Source organism: Microchirus variegatus (genome assembly GCF_963457635.1).
Source record: "Microchirus variegatus genome assembly, chromosome: 16".
NCBI classification, from domain to species: domain Eukaryota; kingdom Metazoa; phylum Chordata; class Actinopteri; order Pleuronectiformes; family Soleidae; genus Microchirus; species Microchirus variegatus.
This window is the reverse complement of record NC_139817.1, coordinates 15,187,096-15,209,101: the sequence shown is the minus strand read 5'-3', so window position 1 is coordinate 15,209,101 and position 22,006 is coordinate 15,187,096. Positions and strand designations below refer to the sequence as shown.

The 22,006-nt window shown below is 42.4% G+C and overlaps 1 protein-coding gene across 1 annotated transcript in view; it reads right to left on the bottom strand.

Annotated features, from left to right (window-relative positions):
- lpar1 (lysophosphatidic acid receptor 1) overlaps positions 1 to 21,648 on the bottom strand; it is a gene marked incomplete at its 3' end in the record, with an annotated part of 33,561 nt that extends 11,913 nt beyond the window's left edge. The window contains exons 1-2 of the mRNA XM_083902742.1: positions 21,415 to 21,648; positions 2,486 to 3,241 (exon numbers count right to left, since the gene is read on the bottom strand). Coding sequence (XP_083758868.1) covers positions 2,486 to 3,224 — 739 coding nt within the window. The 5' untranslated portion in view covers positions 3,225 to 3,241; positions 21,415 to 21,648. The remainder of the gene's footprint in view (positions 1 to 2,485; positions 3,242 to 21,414) is intronic.
- Between the last annotated feature and the right edge of the window lie 358 nt (positions 21,649 to 22,006).

Sequence of the window (22,006 nt, the reverse complement as noted above, 5' to 3'; positions counted from 1 at the left end):
TGAAGTCGTTCGCCGGCGTCGTTCGCCAAAGATTCGAGTGAGTGACGGCACCGGCGAACTTAGTGAGTGAACAAATCAGTTCATGAAGCCAACGTATGCCGAGCGGGGAGAGAGTGACTAGTAAGAAGAACTGTGTCAGTCATGATTCGTGAAAAAACTGACACACAGAGAACTGGTGAACTGTGGCTGTGGACATGAACCTCGTTCACGGCGCGAACGAACTGACACACAGAGAACTGGTGAACTGTGGCTGAGGACGCGCTGTCACTCACTCTATGACCCGCGGCACGAACGTACTGCAGTCAGGGAGGATGTGAGTCACGTAGCAGGGCACTGGGCTCCTGCTAAGCACTGAACGATTCGGTAAGCGAATATTTTGAACAAATCATTTTAAGGAACGGATTCTAGTGATTCAGTACACTCAAATGAACTGCCGATCCCATCACTAACTCCAACACACCTGATTCAAATGCTCAGCTCATCAGGAAGTTCTGCAGAAGCCTGATAACATTTATTTGAATCAGGTGTGTTGGAGCAAAGGAAACTTCCAGGATTGGGAAACCCTCTCCTAAACAATGAAGATAACAGTGTTTATGCATCATTGTATGTATTTCCACGTAGGGGAAAGGGTACATGTGTCTTTCTACTGCTGCATCTTTGGTTTTAATTGTGTTCTTGAATGGTAACGATTAAAACAAAGCAGGTATACAACAGTTAACGTGTATCACTCTGTTTGTCAGGACAGATCCTGATATTCTGAAACTGCTGGGATGTTTTTGGAGGGGAATCCTGATTTTTATGTGACGACAACGTGGCAGGAACAGTCAGCAGCGACACAGCATGGACTCTCCAATTTACACTCAACTCCAACAGTGGCGTGCTTAACCTCTACTCCGGCAAAGCATATTTTTTTTAACTGCCACAGCTCCACGTCTCTGAACCTGTGTGGACGAGCCTGCAGATGAAGAACGGCTGTTAAATAGAAACAAACAGAACATCTCCATGCAGCAGATAATATACCGGGCACGCTCTCCTCGATTGCATTCAATGTGAAGCACATTCTGCTGTCCGCTGCTTTAAATTAAGTGCGGAGTAAAGACAACACAAGCAACAGGATGAGATAACACAGCTCACGCTGGAGGACAAATTCAGGCAGAATCCCTCGGTATGTTTTGTCTGGGACCGACGCATCCTGCTTCCAGGCACAAAGAAGTCCTTTTCCCACAATTCGCACTCCAGTTTACAGTAAGTTGGTCTGCTACTGTTCTTCATGTAGGGGCGGGCGGTAAAAAGGGCAAGTGAAAAATACATTACTGTACATACCACAGAAGAGGCCTGGAGACTCGTGAAGTGGGGAACATATCTCTACTGGACGCTTTGACATAAAACTGTCAGACTGTGAGACACAGAAAAACCCTGGCGCTGATTCATCACAGAGCTTCGTCACCGCAACACACACTACACTCAGTACTGTACTATAGTGTAAAAGTATAACAACGCCAAGATTCATTAACATAAATCCTTGACTGTTCTAGATTTGTAAAATTAAAAAAAACTATGTCCCGGCGACCTGTCCAGGGTGTGACCCCGCCTTTCGCCCTATGTCAACTGGCACAGCACCCCCGCATGACCCTCCTGTGGAGGATAAAGTGGTAGAAGACGGATGGATGGATGGATGGCTACTGGAAAGCAAAGAAAGAGAACTTTGCGTCCATATACTTTTACTCATTACAGTAGCCGACCATCCAATCACAGACACGATTTTGACCGTAATTCCTTAACAGATTAATAACTGCCAGATATTGAAAGTGAAAGTTATCTTGGGAAAAAAAGCAGAAAGGGGCAGACTCACTCACTCGACAATACTAATAAAATCAAAATAAATCCAGGCGGCCTGAATATAATAATGGTCATGAAAGGGTTAAGTGATTTTCCACCAAATAGAGGTCTATGTCAAGACTGAAAACTTGCAGGAGTTGACATTTTTCCTCAAGAAATACAGAAAAAGATTGTGCTTGCAGTTAAAATTGAGCCAGTTACTAACAATGAGTAACTTTATAACATCAATTCAAAACTATACAGTATATACTGAAGTGCTATGACATCAATCCTATGTATCCCACCTTTGCAGCCGGACAAAGCTTAACAGAAAAACTATGGTGCCATAATGAATACGAAACACATTAAATACCAATCAGCCCCTGAATGTACACACATTGTAAATCGATGTAGTTTGTACAGACGAGGGTTGGCTAAGATGATGTGTGTCAGGCTCGCAGTCGTGCTAGGCAGACGCAGTGCACGGACTCAAGAGATTCATTGTTCTGTCACTGAGGTCATCAGATTGACGGGTCACACAGACACATGGGTTGTCTGCTAACAAACAACCAGAGGTGGATTTGCAATGGATTGCTGAGAAATCAGCCACAATTATAATATACTGTAGTTTAAATATGAGAAATAGAGGTAGATAGACACTCCTTACCCAACACAATCACCACGGTTTTCAGCAGAGACATCATTGTGTCCCGGTTGCGTCGAGGTCCAGAGCTGTGTCGCGACATCCTCATGGTCCTCTGCCGCACATACACAAAGATGTGCGCGTACAGCGTCACCATGACTACAAACGTCACCAAGTTAAACACTGCCCAGAAGACTAGGTATGAGTTGCTGTACAGTGGCGCCATGTTGGAGCAAGACCGTAGACTGCAGATGCAGTTCCAGCCCACACTGGGGATGGCGCCCATGACTATGGACATGGTCCAGATTATAACGATCACCACGACCACGCGCCGGTTGCTCATGCGTGTGTGTAGCTGCATGCGGAACACAGTGATGTGCCGCTCAATGGCGATGGCGAGGAGGTTGGCCACGGACGCCGTCAGGCTGGTGTCGATCAGGCCCTGGCGCAACAGCCACGTGGAAACAGTCAGACGACGCGTGTTTGGTCCGGTGTTGAACATCAAGTAGAAGTAGGCCAGTCCAGCAAAGAAGTCAGCAGCTGCCAGGTTGGCCATCAGGTAGTAGATGGGGAAGTGGAACCTCCTGTTGACGTAGATGGCGATCATCACCAGAAGGTTGGCGAGCATGATGAAGATGCACACGGTGATGCCCAGGCCCATCACCAGCCTGCTGACGGTATTCCAGTCTGTAGCGAGGTACTTGCCGCTGCGGTTGTAGAAGAAGGCGATGGTCTCATTGTAGTAGCACTGTTCCTCATCCATGGTGGTGGTGTTGCTCTCTGAAAGTAGAACATATACATGCATAACATTAAAATACAGAGTATGGGAGAGTTGTTTACATTTTATTACACTGTAATTCACTGATATCTGGACGTACTCAGGGGTATAGAGTAGTTTTTTAACCTTCATGTTCTTCACTCCTTCTCATCTTCATGCATTCTATTTAAAGTTCTGTTAAATTATGTGACAAGTCTGACCCAGAAGACAATAAATGTGACATTTTATGATAAAACACTTCATAAACGGCAAGTTATAAGAGCCAATGCAAATTCACCAAAACAAACATATTTTCCTAACTAAGTAATGTAGTGTGACCAGTAGGATTCATTTGGTGACTACACACCACATAAGAGGTGAGTATTATTGTTTGTATTTTGCCAACAAACACCACCACTTAGATTTCAGTTCACTAACTGCCAGGTTGGCCATCAGGTGAAGTGGAACCAGTTAGCTAGCTTTCAGTTAGCTAACTATTAGCTCCGTCCAGGAAAGATAAAACACTATGTTTCAGGAGCAGTAGAAGCAATTTATAAGAGGATAATGTGCTCTTTCTAATTATTTGATGTTAGAAGATTAGTTTTCTTCCTAAAAGTTCAATACCAACAGCACTGGCCGACTAAACTCCAACAGTATTTGAACTAACATTTGCATTAGCATGGATTTAGTGGAATTGAAAGTATGGCCTCTTTGTTTTTCCTTTTCCGAGCATGTGTGTACTTTTGCTCTTTTTATCCTTTTGTTAAGAATTACTTAATCTCCTTTTCACGAAAAACCACATACATTCATCTTGTGTAACGTCCAGTACACTGCTCAGTGTTTCACATGTAGTGCAACCATTGTTAGCTCAGAACAGAAGCAGCAGCTTTGAATGAGCCAATTAGGTTCTATAAATGAGTTTGACCAACAAAACAAAACCAAGGCCCAATCCCATTTCCCCTTTGTGCCCCTTCCACTGAACCCTTGTCCCTTGAAAAGGAGTCACAAGAGGTAGTGGTTAAATTCTGGCTGAACAAATTGAGTTCAAGAACATAGAAGAACATTTTTGTACACTATGGGAATTATTAGGTATGCAGTAAAGCACTGACATGTCAGGAAATGTCTTCAATCTCCAACCTTAGCTTTATGACGTTAGCTTTTAACAGTTTCCTTGGATTTGTTGGGGTCGTACCTATGTTCCCTGATCGGGGAGCATTTTTTTATTTTTCTAATTGTCCAATGTTCCCCGTTTTTCCCAAAAAAGGTCATATGTTCCCCACTTTGTGGAAGCCTGGGTGTGGAGCTCCAGGGTAAAGGGGTAGGGTTAGGGTAGGATTACGGTTGGGGTTAGGTTAAAGGCCACATTATACTTCTCCGACTGCGTAATGCGCTATCCGACTGCGTCAGGGTCGACGTGACGGACACACGCTGTAATTTCCCGCCCGATCAGTAGGGGTCGCTGCGCAAGGTTGTTGTGCTTCTGGCTACAGTGAGCGATGGTGTCCGAGAAAGAAAGACTGTTGTTGTTGAAAACAGTTGCCGTTTCTCACTTTTCTGTGTGACGGTGTGCAGTTTTAAGATCATTTGAGGCGAGAAATTGCCATTTAGAGTCTAAACATGTGCTGTGTGTGTTAAGATATGACGTATAGTTTGGCAGCGGCGTTATCGGTGGGTATCAGCTCGGCGTCTGTGGACGCTCGGTGCTCACTGAGGGCCGGTACAGAGCAGCTTCGCTTGGCCTGTCCTGAGGACTAATCGCAGCTCTTGCCGTCTCCGTTGTCCCTTGACGGAGTGACGGACACTTAAAAAATATTTTGTGCAGTCGGAGACGACGCAGAGGCTCTTCGACAGGCTCTGTGTCGACGCAGAGGACTCTGCGTAACCTACGCAGAGCACTTTACGCAGAAGTATAAATTGGGCTTAAGGGTTAGAGAGAGAGAGTGAGAGAGGGAGTTTCCCGGTTTGTTCACCAAAAAAAAAGGTCCTATGTTCCACAGGTCCTTTTGGGTGAAAGTTTCTAAAAAGTTCCCCGGTCACATACAAAGCGGGGAACATAGATACGGTCCCGATTTGTTTAATCCAGTAACTTTCACTTGCCCTTGAACCAATCTCTCTTTGAAGTTAGCCTTTGCACTTGACGTGCAAAATGCTGGAGTAGGGCTAAGTGGTCGGGGTTGAGGGGTGAAATATGGGACTGAACCCAAGTCACTGTTTACAGCACTGCTACACAAGGGTGGTGTGTGAGTGTGTGAGCAGCTGTGGGTGTGCTTTAATGTATCTCTGTATCATGGAACAGGAAGCAAGTGTGTTTTTTTTCCATCTGGTCAAGTTTTACAAGTGTGAAGAAAAAAAAAGCACACAAGGAAACTGAGAAAACTAAGCAGCAGCAACACGATGCTTAAAAGTCAACTGACACACACACACAAGCAAGGGAACAGGAAGGCTGTGTGTCTGTGTGTAATAAGCTCCATTCACACACAGATGCTCACTAGTCTCTCTCATACAAAACCCAGACCGGAAACAGGTCCTCAGGGCGAGAGGCGACAAGAGAAGAAGAGAGGACGCAACTGAAGAAAAAAAAGAGGGGGCAAGGAATGAAAGAATGGGTATTAGACATTCTGGGTCAAAGGCCAGTGTTTTTGTGGAAATCCTCTTCTTTTGATGTATTCTCTCTAATAGGACTGCTCAAATCCCTTAAACCTTTCTTTAAGGTCTGCACTGACACAAGCAAAACGCAACTTCTGCCAAAAAGTTTTTCCCTCTTGGACAAATTCATAATGTTATCCAAACCTTGACCTCTGAAAATGTCACATGGAAAATGAATGATCCTCAGGGGAAAGCTACTGTATGAAATGAGAACTTTTACCATCCATTCTTAACAATTCATTTAATAATGTAGAGCTCTATATAGCTTATTCCTATTATTAACACAGCCAAAAACAACATTGCCCAGCAACTGCACAGCTTCAGCCAAAATCACGTATTAGCCCAATAATAATAAAGGAAGTCATAATCCATTAAATGAATAGTTTTCTGGACTCTGTTTATACCCTCAATTTCCTGAGTTGGGGGCTGATAAGGAGCTCCTTCGCCTGCACGCGTGTTTGCTTGGAGTAAGCTGTGATTTGTTTGAACAGCAATGGTAGCGTTCAATTAGCCCAGACTGATTCACGGCTAATACTGAATGGATTCAGACAGAGCCAGATGTGTGTCTTTGTGATCATTTCTACACAATTCAATAATATTTATAATAGAGCACACTTTTTAGATTATGTGTGTTTTCTCAGCTTATCATTTAACTAACGGCTCAATGTAAAGACTGATTGAATCAAAGGTTTGCGTCATCTAAACAAAGTGTCCACATTGTTCCCGGATTTGGGGATGAATGGTGAGAATGCAGATTGTAACAAACCAGGGATTCTTGTGCTAAATCCCTTTTCTGAGAGTGTCAGGGAATCTACGGTGGCCTTGGCAAACCAGAGAGAGATGTTCTTTGTTTGCATAGCAAGCTTCACCCTTCCAAATGTTAAATGGTGAGTTTGTTTGTTCAGTAAAGCAAGGCCTTTGCCTAGATATGTAGATATGTTATTACTTATTCAAAGGCCACTAAACCCAAAAGAAAATGTTTAAAAAGCAATTATATTTATGGGTGGTATATTCCATTTTTGCCCCTACACGACACCTAAATATTACTAAATATTATTATAACTAATGAGACACAAGACGTCAACTACACAGTTCTAGCTCTACTTGGCTCAATTCTACTTGTTTTGGTATCAGTCACGTCGTTCTCCATTACTTTAGTACCTCCTCAACGTAGGCGGGAAACTGCCGTGTGACGTTGTTTTATGTGACACAAGTGGCACAAACTAGTGTCGAGCAAAGCAGTTGTTTTTGGTGTAACTGAATCATTAGAATCAGTTCATTACAAAGATTAGTTCAGTACTTCCTGAATGACCAGAGCACTAATTCTAAAGCACTATGACTATGAACGGGTTGAGATTCAGCTCACCATCGCCTATCGTTTCAAAATACACCAGACTCATCTTTAAAGTCTTTTTAACTTTAATCTACAGTTCTGCATTGTTTTGGTTTGATCCTTGTGTCGGACGTCGCGTTCATGACTCGTCCAGTGACCAATCAATGACTGCCAGTCTTTCAACGTCACATTTTAGTATCGCAACCTTATCAGAGCAAGTACTAAAACAAAGCCAGGTAGTATCACTAATGGAAATGCCATACTGATCCATAGCAAGGAAAATATGCGACTGTTGTTTCCTGAAAAGAAACAACCCTAACCCTCCAAGTAGACATTATCAGGACCTACATGCAAGTTTTAGGGTTTGTAATTGTTACAGCTGTACCTCGGCCATTAGTGGGAGAAAGCAGCAGCTGATTGACAGCAGCAGCACTAATGCAGAATAAATCTGAGGGGCCCCTCTCCCTCTTGTAGTGACACTTGTCATAGCAGATGAAAGCCCAGTCCATTCTGCTCATCATCTGTGGTTTTGCTGCCATTAATCGTCGTCTGCTGGGAGCAAGTGACCGGGGCACGGTGGGATGCCTGAGGCGAGTCGTCAGCACTAGAAAGTGGCAGGAAGTGTCAGTGGCCTCTCAGTACACATTCACGACACTTTCATCAGAACCCACGCAGCCTGGTGGAGGGAGATCCTGTCATTGTGCGAGTGTGAATGTGTGAATATGTGTGTATTTGCCAGTAATGGACCAGAAAAGACGACACAGACAGAGGGGATTTCAGGTTTCTGTGCTGCTGCTGCTGCACCTGGGTGTGTACTATAGCTGCACAATAAAAAAGTGAATTACTACGTTGTTTAAGTATTTTATGAAGAGGAAAGTGTGTGTGTGTGTGTGTGTGTGTGTGTGTGTACTCCACTGTCTTGAAGGCAAGGTGTTAAAGATTGAGAACAAGACGCCCGCTGTGCTTGAGTGTGTATCGACACGCTATCTTAATGTGTGACAAAGTCTGGCTGTGTGGAAAGAGAGCAAAGTGGGTTTTATGTGTGTGTGTGTGTGTGTGAGTGTGTGACTTATAGAGTATGAATGGACCACCCTGGAATCCCTACAAATGAGGTCATAACTCAGGCATCAGCACCAAACGCTGCATGTGTATATTCAACATATAGTAGTTGTGCAGCATTCACGTGCATGCATAACTTTAACCATCACAAAACCTCAAAAAGTCATTTTAAAATGTCCTCCCTTCAGTTTGTTGGTCCTCACAGAGATTCCCATACTAGAACCCCCCCCCCCACGCACACACACATACACACAGTAATCTCTGTTTCCTCTCGGACTTTCTGTCTATTACAAACTATATAAGCCACAGTATGAAACAAAGTATGAAATGACACACACACTCATGAGGATCCTCAGCTGTTGAAAACAGCAAGGCCTGGTTGGTGTACAGTAAAGTATGACACCTGCTGCAAAGCTGCTCCAGGGCAAGGCGCAAATGTCTTAAGAGAGGAATTTAAGATGCTCTCGAAATGAGGCGCGGTCTTCGATGGCGTTGTTGGCGAGGATGTCATTAAGCAGCGGGAGAACAGTTGCACTTTTTAGATATGAACGATGCGTCTTTACCAGGCCTGAATGATTTAGGGGACATATCTAATCTTTCATGGTCAACCTTCAGTTTAATATTCACTGTTATAGATTTGAAATGTGATGGAGTGTCGCCCCATCCAACTAGTACCACTACTGCTGCCACTAGAGCTGCAACCAACGTTTATTTTCGTAATCGATTAATCTGTCGATTACATTCTCGATTAATGAAAAAGGGTTAAAAAAAAACATTGATCAGTATTTGTATGTTCTTGAATATCTTCTTTTGTCCACAAACCAAAATGATTCAGTTTTAACGATTTCTTTGTTATGTGGAGCAAAGAAACAAAGAAAATATTCACATTTAAGAAGCTAAAACAATCAGAAATCTTGTTTTAATCATGTAAAAAGCTTAAAACCGATTAATCGACTATCAAAATAGTTGACGATTAATTTAGTAATCGATTAGTTGTTTCAGCTCTAGCTACCATTATTATTGCTACTATGTCACACTGGTTGGATGTGTACACAGGGTTTACTGTAAGAACTTTGTTCCCGAGCTGAAGTGCACTTGATGGAAATGCTTTTACACACTTGTTATGCAGAGTAAAGTGTGTTTCCAGTGAAGAGAAGAGTTGGTTCAACATACCTTCAAACAGCAATACATCACAGTGCAAGAAAACATGGATTTTATAGGGAATATACCACGCTTTAGGTTCATTTATTGATACAAATTTTCCGTATTTCAGTGAAATTAAACATGTTCAGCGTGAGAATACTACATGCCTGACCATGCTTTGTGTTTTCTTATCTCTGGTTGAACAACGGCAGAGATAAAGTGACCTGGTTGAGTCGGGTCAGCGTTAGAACAGGAGCGAGATAAAACTCCAACAAAGCTAAGTCTGTTCTCAGTCTCCAAACTGTTCTGCTCGCTATTGTTAATAAAGTCCTGAAGCTCGGAGGGAAACGCGATTGGATTTCATTTTGGATGTTAGTCCTGCTCTGAGAGAAAATTAAAGTTTATTATTATTATTGTTATTATTATTATTATTATTATGATTGAGCATCATCAGTGTGTGGAACAGTTGCCATTCCCTGATCTGGGAGTATATTCTGCATTTGTGTGTTAATGATTTGGTTTGTCCTGTAAAAGTAAAACAAATCTGGAATTCTTCTCTTGGAAAACACAATACTGCTTTAGTTTAGGGAGGTTTGGAGCCGAATGAGGCTGAATTGAATGTTTAATAACAAACAATGTATAAGTTAATCATCCAAATAGCAAATGCTTCCCAGAGTTATTTTCCCCATGGTTGATTTTTTTTTTTTTTCAGGAAAATTGTCATTTCACAACAGTTTATATTTTAACAACCTACTGGTTAAAGTTTAACTTTAACATCGAGCAGTTTATGAAACCAGTGACATTGAAATGTTTTCCTTTTTTTCATGTCATGACCTCAGAAATGTTTCCATGTTTCCTTTTATCCAACATGTCCTCCCCTTTTCTTCCTCACGCTGTTTCATCTAATCTCATTCTTGTTCTCATCTTTCTTTCTCCGCAGTCACACCTCTCCACCTCCCTTTCTCTCTCTCTCTCTCTGCCGTGTCATTCCTCCCTTCCACGGTGAACTATCTTCTCTTTAATACACATTCTCTCCCTTTTCCTCATCATCTGTCATGCTTTCCTCCCCTGTCTCCTCCTCTCCTCTCCTCCCCACCTTCTCTGCCACCTCCCCCCGTCTCCTCTTGCCAACTCCACACACAATGTGCCCATTGTTTCCCATACGCCCGCCAGAGAAAGCAGAGAAACAGCACTTCTGCAAAACCCTAGAATATACACAAACACACACACACACACAGGCTCTCTTTCTATAACTTTCTTTTTAACATCATGGGCGAGTGAACACACACACACACACACACACACACACACACACACACAATCACACATACTCTCAAGCTGCTGCTGCTCTGGACGCTCAGAGCTCAGGACAAGGGCTGGATTGAGAGGTGATGTTGAGTCATACGTGACTGCAGCCGTGACGGGGCTGATTCACGGCTCGTCAGAGAATGCCACCCCCCCCCCCCCCCCCCAAAAAAAACACACTTAAACACTTCCATCGCAGCTCCAGCAGAAGGAGATAACCGGTTGCTGCTAAATTACACACAGCTCTGTGGAGACTTCTGGTAGAAAATGCGAAAAAAGCCACTGAAAATGTTTAACGTCGAACTAGCAGCCAAACGCCGTAAATTAGGACGTACACTCGTTTTAATTTGACTGTAAAATTCATAGCTTATAGTCACAAGCTCCTGGGTTATTATCTGCAGAGAAATGTGCAACACATTCATTTTTTTTTTTTTCCTCCTGCAGAAGTCAGTTGAATAAGCTTCTTTGCTTTAAGGCATTTATGCGATGATCTGTTCCACATGTCTGAGTGCAGCAGGTTTGCAAGCTAAATGGAAGGAGCAGGGGAATATACATATATATATATATATACATATATATATATGTATATATATATATATACATATATATATACATAGCCTCAGAAATGCAAGCGTGGAGCGACATGTGTACACAAATTCACATCTTCAATTTGTGGCGTTTTCTTTGACAGCTAGTGGTCACATAAGTCAATGTGAAGTGTTTCCACACAGGTGATTAATGTATAGTCATTAAATGGCCTCATGTTTTACAGATTTAAATTATTTTACCAGACATGACACCAAACTGGATTAAACAGGCTCATTAAAGCTGAAATAGACAACTTTACACTTGTTTTTGGTAGTGTTAAGGTGATTTCGCGATTTGTTAGTGACAATATCTGCATTTATATTGACCCACTATGAGCCTTTTTCTATTTTAAGTGCGGTTGTAAGAGTTATTGATACGGCTTCCCGCAGGGACAGAAGATTTTGTTGTTGTACGGCGACCTTGAGTGTCTTGAAAGGCGCCTTCAAATATAATGCATTATTTTTATTATTATTTAAGTAGTTTAGTTTACAGCCTATTCCGACTGACTGCCCACTTTCTCCACACCAAAGTCCATAGAAAGAATGGGCCATTTTTCATTACAGCTGGTACCATCAGCAAGATCAAATCTATTATCTTGATTTAAATGCATTGTATGGATTTAACTGTGACACAAATGTACCAAAGAAGGCAACAGTAGACCAGAGCCTCTGTGAGCTAAAATCACTGGTTTTCTCTATGGAGTTTGGTGTGGGAGAGTGAGCACTGCACAGATTAACCAGAATAAACATAATCTATTCCTCAAAGTATGTTATTCTGTTGGGAACTGGGGTCGCTGTTTTTTTTATTTTTTTTTACAGACAATAATTTATGACTCTGATGAACAAAAAAAAAAGGATTTGTGTTTTCTCAAAACTTTGAAGAGAAAAAGAGTGTCCATCTGGTATTTATTGTGTTTTTCAAGCATGCTTGCAAGGCCTGCTTCTGCGTCTTTACAACAGTGACCAAGCACTAAATACACCTGGATTAAATCAGAACAATGTGGCCGATGAGTAAAACCACAGCATGATGCAATAGAAAGGGATAATATGATGGAACTTCATGTTCTTCTTGGTGTGTGACATTTGTGACAGTTTGAACTATAGCTATTGAACCGAGACTGGATCCAGATGAGCGGCCTGTGCCATAATGTGTCAGCTTTCTCCGCAGTTTATCGTTGGGTGTGTTCAGTCGTTCTCTCTCTGATGAAATCACACCGTTGGACACGGATTCCTCCGATTACATCACCGCAGTTCAGATACAATGTGGAGTTGCGTCAGCACGAGTCTGCAGAGACTTCAGGGTTTGACTCTTTGTTTTTAAACTTATTTATCACGTATTTCTCCGAGCTGTCACTTGTGATATTTAATAGTGCTGCGCTTTGACCCAAAACACACAAACGTGTGTGTGTGCGTGAGTGACAGACAGAATGCAGGAGACTTTGAAAGACTGTCGCTGCAATAGAGCTCTAGCTCTAGAAAACATCACAGCGCAAGATCATTACACATAATCTAATCCCATTACCACTTAGTCTTACCCTTTTATTGGATGTTCCAGTACTTGTTGAGAAAGAAGGGTTTCCATCATGGTACAGTTCAGTTTGGTACAGTACAGTATAGCTTGGAATGGTAAAGCCCTGGTTCAGGCTTGCGTTTCGACTCAACAGTTACTGAGGTTTATTTGTTAGGCGGGGTGTTGGCCACATCAGGGAGATACATAGCGCGACGTTGTACTGGTGCAACAACAACGAATGACAACATCAAACGTGAGACAACAACCCAACAGACAACAAAGGAGGACATCCAGCAGCTCAGTTTGTGGCTGTTTGTCTCAACAAGATGTCAAGTTTGCTTGAGAATAGACCGAGGGCGTTGGAGAAACACAGGTCGCAAGGGAGTGACACATTTCTGTCACCCAAATATGGGTCTAGCTCCACCCATACCTTACCGTACCATTACTCTGGTACCCTAAGGCAAGGGTTTCTGAAAAATGGAACAGTTGGGGCTTGTTATTTTGGTACTATGCACAAAAAATTACATACCGTATCAAACTGAACTGTTTATTGGTGGAAACGCAGCGTTAGGGCTAACTAGCCCTTCAAACAGACTTTTTCAACACTTCAAAAGACTGAATCCAGGGAAATTGATGTTGCTCTCATGTAGACACCAGGAATTCACCACGATAACAATAGCTACATAACAACAGCTGAAGTTGTAGATGTATAATTTGACCACTATTCCGTGTCACTCAGTTCCAAGTAGCAAGGGACAAGGGAATGCGACATGGGATTGGACTTCAGTTTGAGGTTCTTTATGACCACAATGGCTGACCAGTGTGCCTGTGGTCCTTCAACACACAGAAGAGACAACCGAGGAGCTTTTATAGCTCAGAACTGGAATGCTCTCGACCGGCCAACTGGGTCACCAGAACCGAGTCTAACTGAGCTCGCTTCACTTTGCTGGAGACCATTAAATACACGAAAGTATGCGTTATTTATGTTGCAACAAGCCTGGATTTACAATGAGAGTTTTTAAAAAGCACTTCATCTTCAAAATAGGCATGTATTCGAAGCTTGTTGAAACAAACTGCAGTTTCAGGTGTATATATATGCTTTATGCATTTGGACACTTTCTCCTATTGTTCCTGGCAGATCAGACTGAAAGCTCTGTGAACTGACTTCCTCAGGTCTCTTCACAAATGTTTCCTGGGGTTCAAGTCCGGGCCTCAGTGGGGCCATTCAAGGACATCCAGCGTCAACACATGCAAATCTTGTCTTGTCTGTAGGCCGTGCTTGGGGTTTTAAAGGTGATCAACAATCCCTGTCTGACGTTGTGTGCACTTGGCAACAGTGTGTCCCACAAGGCAGATGATTTAACCGTGTTTTTGTGCTTTTCTTTTTCTTTAATAAACATTGAACTCGAACACACAATTACTTGTATCTGATCCTACAACTTTTGACCTTTCTAATGGAGGAGGGAGTTTCTTTGGTTCCTGTTTCGGTGTCAAACATGATTATGTTGAGTCATTTCTATGACTTTATGTTAAACTTAAATAACAGAGCGTTTGCATCATGGAGCAAGAGGTGGCAGATGCAGCCAAATGTGGGAAATTATGTCACTGTGGCTGTGAATGGCTTGTGATCTCTTTATCTTCTCTTTCAAGGCCTTGCTCACTAACTCTCAGCTGATTTGGTTAGTTTGACCATCATTTATCAGTCTATTTTTATGTCATGCTCCAACAAGTCCAAGGATTTTATAGGATAGAACATATAGAAAACGCATTATTTCCTCTCCTGTTCAGTCTAATGTGGGACTAAAGCAAGCTGAATTATTAAAAATGAAAATCCTCACAGTAGTAACCAGAGGTACTCGTCACAGCACAGTATGCAAATGCATTGTTTAGAAAAAACACAAACAAACCAATTTGCCTTTTTTTTTAAGGTAGGGAGGGAGATTATATTCTGGAGCTCTAATTGATGCATTGTCACAGAAATAAAAAAAAATAAATCAACTGTGGAGTGGAAAGGCCCGTAATAACATCATGCAATCATAATGAACAGTACAAATTAATTAATTGGATTGCGATTCATCAATCAATCTGCCATCTGTACCCCCGCGCACTAATCACACATGCTCAGAAGACGCCAGAGCTTATGCTAGCTTGCTTAATCCAACGAGACAGTTACAGCAAGCAGAAAAAGGTGCCAACAACAGGTGTCAGTTGCAAAGGATTTGGCAAAGCTACTTTGGGACAGCTACCGCCAAGAAAAAGACCAGAGCGAACATCTGAGCTCCGTTTGAACGCTGGTGACAGAAAGGGCTGCAAAGTGATGACACGGTGGTTCGGTTTCATTTTATGTATCTGTGATCTTTTGAGAGTAGTTGGTGTTTTTCTGCATCATGTTGTCATCTAAAAAAGTCAGGAGGTGTAGCTTCAGAGGTCGGAAAAAAAGGGCTTGGACATTTTTCCAGGATCGCCAACCCTACTTTTAAGTTGTCATCCTTGCAATAGAATAGAGAGAAGTTAATTTGTTGGGTCTTTACCGCATTTTAAATATATTACACAGTGAATAGTGGAGTGAACTTTGACTTAAAGGGATAGTTGGGAATTTTGGACATAAGACCTATTTTCCAACTCAGCCGGTGTGATGGAGACGTCTGGAGATGTTTTCATGAAATTTCATTCAGTTCTTCTAGTTGCCGAGTTTGCTGGTGCTATGGCTAGCGCAAGTCAATGGTACCTGCTAGCATGGCATTAGAAACACTCATTCCGACTCCACAGTGCACCCGAGGCAAATCAATTGTAACGGCAGACTATCGATATACATATCTGTGTTGATAGAATGTTTGAAATAAAACCAACCTTGCAATTTGAAGGATTTATGTCTCAGCAGCAGCAGCAGCGTGTCATACTTCCTGTTAGGCTATGGCAGAGGCAGACTGATTCCGCTGCCGGAAGTATAGTGCTGAGAAAGTAGTCCCTCAAAAATGCATGCGATGCGAGGTTAGTTTTTATTTCAAATATTATTCTATCAACACAGATATATGTACATCAATAGTCTGCCGTTACAATTGATTTGCCTCGGGTGCACTGCAGAGTCGGTATGAGTGTTTCTAATGCCATGCTAGCAGGTACCATTGACTTGCGCTAGCCATAGCACCAGCAAACTCGGCAACTAGAAGAACTAAATGAAATTTCTTGAAAACATCTCCAGACGTCTCCATCACACCGGCTGAATTGGAAAATAGGTCTTATGTCCAAAATTCCCAACTATCTCTTTAAGTTGTCATCCTTGCAATAGAATACAGAGAAGTTAATTTGTTGGGTCTTTACCGCATTTTAAATATATTACACAGTGAATAGTGGAGTGAACTTTGACTTAAATCAAACTGCAATTGCAAAATTTTGACATTTTCCACAAATTGTCTCGCACTTGGCTGTGGTGGGACAAATTCAGACAGGCATGTGTTTCGGGGTTTGTCTGATGCTGTTTTCGACTGTGGCTGCCCAAGAACATGCTTTTGACCACTGACCACAACGTGTGACAAAGCACCAGGGAGATACTTCTCACTACAAACCAGACAAACGTGTGATCAGCAGTGCATCACATTTGTGCAGGTTGTGGTCTGTGGTCAACAATCATAACACACGAGCTGGCACAGGATCTAAAAAGAGAACATTTTGAAAAGAAGGTTAGGGCTACAGTGAAAGAGATGATTCAGTGAACCCTAACCCTGCCACGATAACTCACAGAATGTGACTGAGATACCTGCGTGAATGTAGAAGCAATCTAAACGTGAGGAGTTAAGAATGGGTGGAATGCGGGTCCTCAGACGAGGGGGAGGAGAGATCTGCCTTTCACTAATCACAACACAGATGTTTCAAGGACCCTCTCTTTCTGACGGATGTCGGAGCTCATGCAGTGAAACATAAAACAACGTTCATCACAGGAGACGTTAACGTCTTTGCTGCAGGTGACATAGTTTAGTGTCAGGAGTCATTGGCTCTCAACCTTCAAATTTTTCTTCTCTTAGAATCTCAAGAGCGTTATTTTTAAGTTAAAGATGAATAAGTGCAGTTTGTGGACCGATAGCGTGGTTACTCAGGAAACTGCTGCGCTGCTGGGAACTTTCCAGCTCCCATGACTGGAGAGCTATTGTGTCATATCCATGGTGACACAGCTTGATTATCCACTCATGGCTAAATCTTAAGATACAGGAGGGATCTTCAAAAGAGTTGTTGAATAGGCAGTCGTAAGGGATGAAGTCAGTTTCCCCAAGTTTGAACAAGTTTGTTTTTCTCCTCTCCATCATAGCTTAACTCTGTAACCCTAGAATTAACAGGTAAACCTGGGATTTTAAACCCAGATGAAGACTGAAAAAAGGCGATTGATGTCATTCCTATTTCCAGTCATTGTTTAACTTGAAAAGATAATGTGATAACGTTTTAATAAGAAAGGATGACTAAAAATATCAATGCTAATACTATTGTTGAGGTTTTTTAACTAATTAATGAGCTAAATTGTGTCATGGCTGATAAGAACCAATAAGAAAGCAACCTACGTTTTCAAACTAAATACAGCTTTAAAATGTATCTTCAGAACAGCATTTATATTATAGGAGCGTGGGTATAATCGCAGAGAACAAGCTACCATTACTGATGACTCCATGCTCTATTTACCCCCCATTCCACCCCCAGCTGTGACTGTTGTCTATGGTCTCTCCCTATTTCTGCTAAATATTGAGTCAAACGTTAAAACAAACAAACCCTTTATCAAGATATAAACAAAACCTTCAAAAAGGCTGTGATTGAAAAAGCTTAAAGGCCATTAGATGTGTCTCGGGGTAAATGTTCCTCACACTCCTCCGCTGCATCAAAGACCCCCTGAGGTGTGTGACAGTGGGTGGTAGGTAAACAGTGACCTTCTTCTGTGTTGTGAGGACACAAATAAACACACCTTTTGAACCCCAGATTAATGAGCTAACATCAAATGGGGGAAGGATAACGTGATAGGAGCATGTGGATTTTGTTAGACCTAATGACATAACCAGGGAAAAATGTATTGTTTATTTGTTTTTTTTGCAAACAAAGACGGTGGCGAGAAAGAAAAGGTCATTCGATGAGCAGAAAGCATCTCAGGTTTTCTCACAGCTTAAACAACCACTGCTCCATATGTCTTTTAACTGCTGACACCAAATACTGATGGGAAAACGACCCAAACTTTACTTCTATGCCACCTGTAATTCCACATTCCCACTGGTCAAATAACTGTTTTAATCGAGTGGGAATGTGTTTACTCAGCATTCACTTGCAGGTCAAATGACTAAGAGGGTTTCATCTGCTTCAGCTCCAATCGGCCTTGAATGGGAGGTAAAGCGTGATCCGCGCTAATTTCTTCTTCGTTTGCCTAATCTTTGGCAATTTCTGATTCAGCCATTTGCAGCTCAATGCTAAGCTACGCATTCATCTTCCATCCATTAGCATCACCATTACTCATGAATGTTTTTAAAGAACCTCACTTTGCGGAGACTCTTTCTTCAAGAAACTGTTCAAGAGACTCATCTCTTTCAAGAACAAGGGCCAATTCCAATTCCTATCTTAACCCTCAATCTTAACCCTCAAGCTCAACCCTTAATCTTAACTGGCCCTCATCTTAAGGGTTATTTTGTCACTTAGAAATGGGACACCCCTTAAATACAGATACAGTCTTCAGACTGTGGGGGGCAGAATAACGCGAAAGCTGCGTCCAGTCTGTCAACTCCAAAGAAGAAGAAGAAGAACACATTTACGTCACGATTATTTATTACGATCCGTTTGTCAGTCAAGTTATTAGGTTGTCAGTTAGTTATAAGATGATACAAATACCACAACCACAGACATATTCAGCTGACAGTTACCACACACCACGGCTTATTGAAAAGTAAACGATAGCAAACGATCGCTTGTCCGCACCGGCCCGGCTATTGACAAAAGATCGCAAAATAAAAATAAATGGTTTTCATAATTTTTATATCTCTATTAACAAAGAAAATACTTAATTTGTAGCGTACTCGTTTCGCTGCTTTCGGCGCCATCTTTGTTATGTGAAAACACGCAATGCATTCTGGGTAGCCCTTGCTCCCAAGGGTGGTCTCGGAAAATCTCAATATTGAGGGCGATACAGCCCTTACACTCGCTCCTCAACTTAATTTTTCTGAGAATCGGGACAGCACTTGCACTAGCGGGAGCGCGCGTTTTTGAGATTGAGGGTTAAGATTGAAAATCTCTCCACATGACTCAGTGTGCTTACATGCATGTTAAAAGTCAAATTTTAGTCGGACTAAGACAATAATTTGGTATATATGTCATGTAAAATATAAAAATCTAGCTAGTCTTAGTCGGACTAACATAGCTGGATATTGCAATCCATAGTCCTGCATGTTACTCCTGCTTAGTTGGACTAGAGTCGTCCTTGGCGTTCTGCTCATGCACCACTGTTCTGTGACGTAAAGGTCAACATGAAACTGATTCAATAAGCACTCTAGCTTAGAGAGAGATACAGTGCCACCTACAGAGGCGGAGTCAAACGTGCGTGTCCTCCCCATATATACACGGGCTCTGCAAGTTGCCCGATTGCCTGTCTTAAGGCCACATTATACTTCTCCGACTGCGTAATGCGATATCCGACTGCGTAACCATGGAGACCCCTCGAGCCTTCATACTTCTGCGTTGTGGTGACGGATACGCACTGCAATTTCCCGCCCGATCAGTAGGGGTCGCTACGCAAGGTTATTGTGCTTTTGGCTACAGTGAGCAATGGCGTCCGAGAGAGCTCTGCGTAACTTTACGTAGGAGTTTAAATTGGGCTTTAGTCGGACTATGGCCTTAGCTTGATTAAACTCTGCATATAAATGAACTGACTAACCAACTAACTTTAACAAGTATTTCATAAAGCGCCACCTATGGAGGCGAAGTCAGACGTACATGGCCAATAAATAGATTTTCTCCTCAACAAAGTTGTCCAATTGTTCAGACTATGACCTTAGCTCGATTAAACTGTTCATATAAGCGTACTGACTAACCAACTAACTAACCTTAACTAGTCTTCAGCTCTTCCCATTCCTCCACTTATGACTTCTTTCCTCCTAATGGTTTCTCGCTGCTTCCTAACTGTAAATGAATGTCTCGGATTGCATTCATTTTTAATGAATGTTTTCTGGTAACACTAAAAGTTTAATAAGCCGATCGCTTGTAAGTGGCTTTGGATAAAAGCATCTGCAAAATGACTCAGCGTGAATGTTTACAGCACATTTTGGAGGGAAACTTGAGTGTGAAAGAGGGTTTTTTGGGGACCTACGAGAAGCAACAATTAGACAAAGCAAATTTCACTGTCAACTATTAGTTTATGATCTACCGCAACACCATTGTTCAACAGACCTCCTGTGAATGAAATGTGACGACTCTCCGGGGAGATTAGAAAACCTCCTCTGTGGACACAAGTATTTCACAACAGCCCCGGTCTCACTTAAGTTTTGCTCAATTTGGGCCAAACGTTGGGACGACTTTGGCAAACGTCGCTACTTGAGCAGAGAATATGAGATGACATTTTTAAGACGTGGTTCTTTGGTGACAGTCCTAAAGCATCTCCACACAAGGTTTTTGTGGCCATTTCCAGTACAAGACAACAAGATGTTTTCTTCTCCACAATACACGCAGCCCCAGTTCCAATAACCACCCCATGAACTCATATCTTTTTCATCACATTCAACATAAAAAAATGGGTGAATCATCACCTATTTGCATGATTTATTGTGGTTCTAGTCATGCGGCACATTTGACAGAGAGCACCTGGTCCATGCAGGGATCAAGTATCATGAGTAAATTGTGTAAATTCATGTGAAATGCTGGATTTTTGAGTTTTCTGCTAAAGCATGCATTCATTTATCAAACAGACTTTGTTTCAGAGAAATAACCTTTTGCACTTATTTCCCCTATGAGATTTAAATGACGTTCTTGTTGTTGAGTGACACAGACTCCTGCTGGCAGAAAAGGCGTATGTTAAACTCTGGGAGGATGACAACGCCAACAGAAATGTTTGAGGACAATCGATACGCTGCTGCATCATCTTATAGCAATCCCCTAAAGTGGGAACACGTGTGGAAACCGATGCCGGGTTAAATGTTTCAAAGTTTTTTGTTTTTTTTCAATGAAGGAAACGAAAAGAGAAATTCCAAAGGCATTCTCTGAATACGCAGATCAGCGTGGAAAATCAACACAGATGTCAAACCCAGACCCTACGCCCGCTTCTTTTTTTCCCCTCCCCGTGCTCACTCCCTTCCACAAACATTGGTCCAGAACCAAAGTTTGATAAAGCGCCCAGCTCTGGCGCAACACGTCTCTACAGGCGCACACAAGCGAGCGTCCCCTGCCCAAAGTTAACGGTGAGCTCTGCGCATCCAGGCATCTGCAAATGTCATCAAAGCTCTTTATCTGAATCTAATGCTGTCCTCGCCACGTCTACGTGGCAGGTAGGTGCACTTTGATTTCTCAAGATGCCCCGGCATCCTGCACGCGCAAAGACGACGCGCCAAAGTGGAGCCAAAACAGAAAATACGCGTAAATTACGCCAAAATGATTCATACTCACAGCGTGTTTCTATCTCCAGTGAGAGCAGTGTAGGTAGTTTTTTTGTTTTTTTTTAGCTTAATCCCTGACTGGTTCCTGAATGTCCTGCTCAAGTTTGATCCGTGGAGCCAGAAATTCCTCCAATAGAAAACTCCTGGAGACTCTGAAGCTGCTGCTGCTGCTGCTGCCTGCGCGGCTCCGGCGTCAAAGTCGCAGCGGTTTAATACAAGACTCCAAATCCAGTAAACGCACAGGTATCCCATTCATTTTAGGTCCGTACATCAAGAAGAGCAACTCCTGCGTCTGTTTTCCCCCACCACTGTGTCGATGTGTCTCTGATATTTATTTTCTCTCCAGATGAAGACGCCCCTGATGCTGTGAGTGAGTCTCTGTGACTCTTTGCGCTGACCAAGCTGCTAGAGTCTCTCTCTCTTTCCTTCTCTCTTTCTCTCTCTCTCTCTCTGAATGACCAACCAAGAGCCACACACCTTTGTCGGCACTTGACGTCTCTCTCCCTCCCTCCCTCTCTCTCTCTCTGTCTCTCTCTCTCTCTCTCTCTCTCTCTCTCAGTGTGTGACACACAAACTCACAGCAAAACTTAAAGGTCCAGTAC